General features: G+C 29.1%; 1 protein-coding gene across 1 annotated transcript in view; it reads right to left on the bottom strand.

Annotated features, from left to right (window-relative positions):
- Positions 1-3,995, bottom strand: part of LOC117101696 (QRFP-like peptide receptor) — a 6,941-nt gene that overhangs the window by 1,059 nt on the left and 1,887 nt on the right. Inside the window, exons 3-4 of the mRNA XM_033241731.1 lie at positions 984-1,104; positions 273-476 (exon numbers count right to left, since the gene is read on the bottom strand). Of these exons, the coding sequence (XP_033097622.1) occupies positions 273-476; positions 984-1,104 (325 nt within the window). The remainder of the gene's footprint in view (positions 1-272; positions 477-983; positions 1,105-3,995) is intronic.

Genomic DNA, 3,995 nt, shown 5'->3' on the forward strand with positions numbered 1-3,995 from the left:
TTGATATTGATGTGGTTTAAAAATAATAATGTTATATATATATATATATATAATATTGATATTAATATTAACATTATTATTAATGTTAATATTATTATTATTATTATATTTAGTATTTATTTATTTATTATTATTTATTTATTTATAATTATTTATTATAATAATAATAATTATTATTATTGTTATTTTTTATTTATTATTATTATATATTAACATATTATTGTTAACAATTGTGAACGCATTTCATTCAATAAGCTAGATTATATTCCTACCTTTTTTGGATTTCTGAGAGAATTTCCTGTGGACACGTTACTTTGATTGGACTCTTGTAAACGATTACTGTGTATTCTTTTAATAAGTGTTACAACTGTAATGACGCAAGATACTGCAACGATGACTGCCGGAATTATAAATTGTGTTGTAGGTTGCCACATGTCAAACTCGTCATTTACATCTTTCCACACAAGCGATTTTATCTACAGAAATATAACATATATTTGTTATTGGTTAACAACTAAAGCAATTTTATAGACAAAATGCACACTAGGCCTATGTGGAATGACCAACATAGGTGCATGGTATTTACTATTTAGCGACATGTTAACGGTATTTTTTACGGAGGGAAGAAGAGCACTTTTAGTGCACGCCAACCAAAACTCTTGCGCCCATCCCAACAGGATCCGCCACTAGAAAAATTTGGCAAGTAACGTCTCTCACTTTAATCATCGAGCTTACTACTTATTGCCCAAAAACCAATATATAACTCCTATATATACACCACTAAACACGTTCAAATCGAATGATGTAGGCCTACATAAAACCTATTCTACACAACAATGAAAGATTAACATGTTGAAAGTGTATGGATCATTATTGTCATGCGTGCAGGCCTATTTTTGTTACTCGGCACTAAATTGGGAATTTACTCAACTTATTAACTACTATTTATAAAAACAATGGCAATTAATCAACAGGCTACTTACAAAATAAAGAACATGAATTGAACACAAGATTGAAATCACCCAGATACCGGCTGTAACTAATAGTTTTCTTTTGAAAGTGATGACAGTGCGAACTCTGAGTGGGTATTTCAAAACGAAACATCTTAAAATAGAAAAACAATAATCAAACTTGAATAGCAGTCTCATAATGTCGAAGGATAATAAACTTATAGACCTGTATAAAGTACAGGCAAAGATACAAATACAAAGCTGGCACCTAGGCCTATATACATTTTATACCAACAGAAAGAGATCGTGGTCCATTATTAGGCGAGCAGACTAAGACCAAATGGACAACTACAGAAATTATCGAATTGGAAATCGCAGCGGGCCTACTACCAGCTATTTTTTATTTTCTGAAAATGTAGGTCCTTGAATACTTTACAACTACCAAAATTCCCTTTGGGTGGGCTACCTCAAAATGACGCATTTAAAATGGCCGATAAACTTGAAATTATGGTTTTGGCTAAAAGTAAGATTAAAGTAACATTACTCAAACAATTATTTCAATTATACCTGAAATGTATTTCTAATATTCTTTGACGATAAAAAATGATTATTGATTTTAAAAGAAATGACATTTTTAATTACTATAAACCTTTGCTTTGCATATTAAATATCTTTTTGTGTGTACAAATCTATATGGAATATAATGATATGATAGAAATTATAGTTTTTTTTTTTGTATAAATTTTTAAAATAATTATTTAAAAGTAAATTGTAGTTGATTTTAGAACCCCTCCGTTGGGAGAGACTCCTATTCAAGGGACAGTGTTTGGCGTCAAGTCAAAGGAATAGGCCTATATGTATGTTAATACTGCTACCAATCTATATTCAGGGGACAATTTTGTTAGTTATATGTGAACGCTTAAGGAGTTCACTGTGTTTAAGAACGAAACTGTAGATGTAGAACTTCCCCTATTCAATACATAAAGACAAGCAATGATTTCCAATTACCAAGGTTGCTGTATATTGAATACAAAACACTTCCTTTTGTCACCAATATTACGGCGTACCAAAACCTACAGTCAATGTTCTTTTACTTATGCTCCTGCCTTTTGTTTTTTTGGAACTAGCTTCCAAATTACATTACTTCTTCCAACTCTATCTGCAACTTTACGTTGCAGCTTAAGACCTATTTGTATTTTCCGGTGGCTTTCACATGCGTTGCACCTTTGATCTTCTTTGGAACTGGCGCCATATAAATTCGAGATATTTTTATTAATATTATTATTAATGACATATTTTTCAATACAAATTTAGTGTAAGTTATTAATGATAATAATTACAATAGAAATAATAACAACTATTATTATTATTACTATTATTATTATTATTATTAACATAAAATTAGTCAAAATTAATATTATTATTATTATTATCTTATCTAGTTACTATAATATAACAATAATAATAACAATAATAATATTATTATTATTATTATTATTATCGTAACTATTATAATATTGATTGTAAAGATTATTATGGTTATGATTTTAATGATTCTAATAATTATAATGCTTATAATAATTATAATAAGAATAAGACAACAAAATTGTTAATGATCTACTAACCTACAGTAGTGGCAGCAATACATAGAACCATTAGTCCAACAAAGTAGTTTGCTTAATAATAATAATAATAATAATAATAATAATAAAAATAATAATAATAATTATAATAATAATAATTATTATTATTATTATTGACATTATTATTATTATTATTATTATTATTATTATTATTATTATTATTATTATTATTATTATTATTACTACTATTACTATTATTATTATTATTATTATTATCACCATCATTATTATCATTACCAAAATATACTGCATTACCACTAGATAGTTTATAGCTGATCTATACTTACTTACGGTTAACCTGTTTTTTCTTTTATATACTTCACGAAATATTCAACTTTATTTTAATTTCCTCTTTCCACTTAAAATTGACAAAGAATTACCTTATGACGTTTCAGTGTGTATCTATTCCCCCACACCCCCACACACACACCCCACCAACACACACACAAACACACATAATGGATCTACTGTTTCGTGTCAGAGACCAATGTGTAATATTTGTAAACATGTATACTCAACCAACAAACTTTAAGGACCGTCTTGATATGTTAAAATATATGATCATTTCACAAGTACTTCCACGAATCTTATTTATGCAATAATTTTCCAGAAATGCATTACATTGGAGAAACCAAAAGGCGACTGGCTGATAGAATAACAGAACATTTAAGATCAATTAGACTAGTACTACCTGGATGCCCAGTTGCATTCCATTTTAAGACACGACATAATGTTGATAATGATTTTGTAGTTACTGGAGTCAAAATTTGTAACACTACTGATACATCTAGGAAATTTGTAGAAGAAGAAGAAGAATTATTAAAACTGGGACTATGGCACCTACGGGTATAATTAATGTATTATTTAATTCATTTAGATTATAATTCAGCGGGTATATCATTGTACATGTATGTCTATATTCATGGATTATTATGACATATATTCATAGGCCTATCTTATATAATTTGGTTTACAAGCTGGTATCTTTAGATTGGTTCATCATACCTTGTACACCATGGTGGGTATTGTTTTTACACTCCGGGATTGGGCATTGCTATTGTTGTAATTTTGGCCATTGTATTGTTAAAATTTTGCTTTTGTTTCTATGAGTACCAGCCCATCATTGACCAAGCATGTCTTTATGTTCATGCGTTCTGTTTAAATAATATTTCTCATTGGTCAGTTTATCATAAGCTTTCCTTATCCCAATATAGTGGAACATCAGTTCGAAATGCATTGTAAGTTCACGGAGAGCAATTTTACCCCGACGCTATTACATCAATACAGTAGTAAAGATGTTGGTTCGTTTGTTTTCTGTAGTTTCTCCACTCAGTCAAATTTTACCCCGCTCGCGGAAGGGCGGATGTTCCATTAATTTTAATGCAAATACGCGGAACAGCTC

This window comes from Anneissia japonica, unplaced genomic scaffold (genome assembly GCF_011630105.1).
Source record: "Anneissia japonica isolate Jap-2015-1 unplaced genomic scaffold, ASM1163010v1 scaffold180_len884964_cov147, whole genome shotgun sequence".
Classification (NCBI taxonomy): Eukaryota; Metazoa; Echinodermata; class Crinoidea; order Comatulida; family Comatulidae; genus Anneissia; species Anneissia japonica.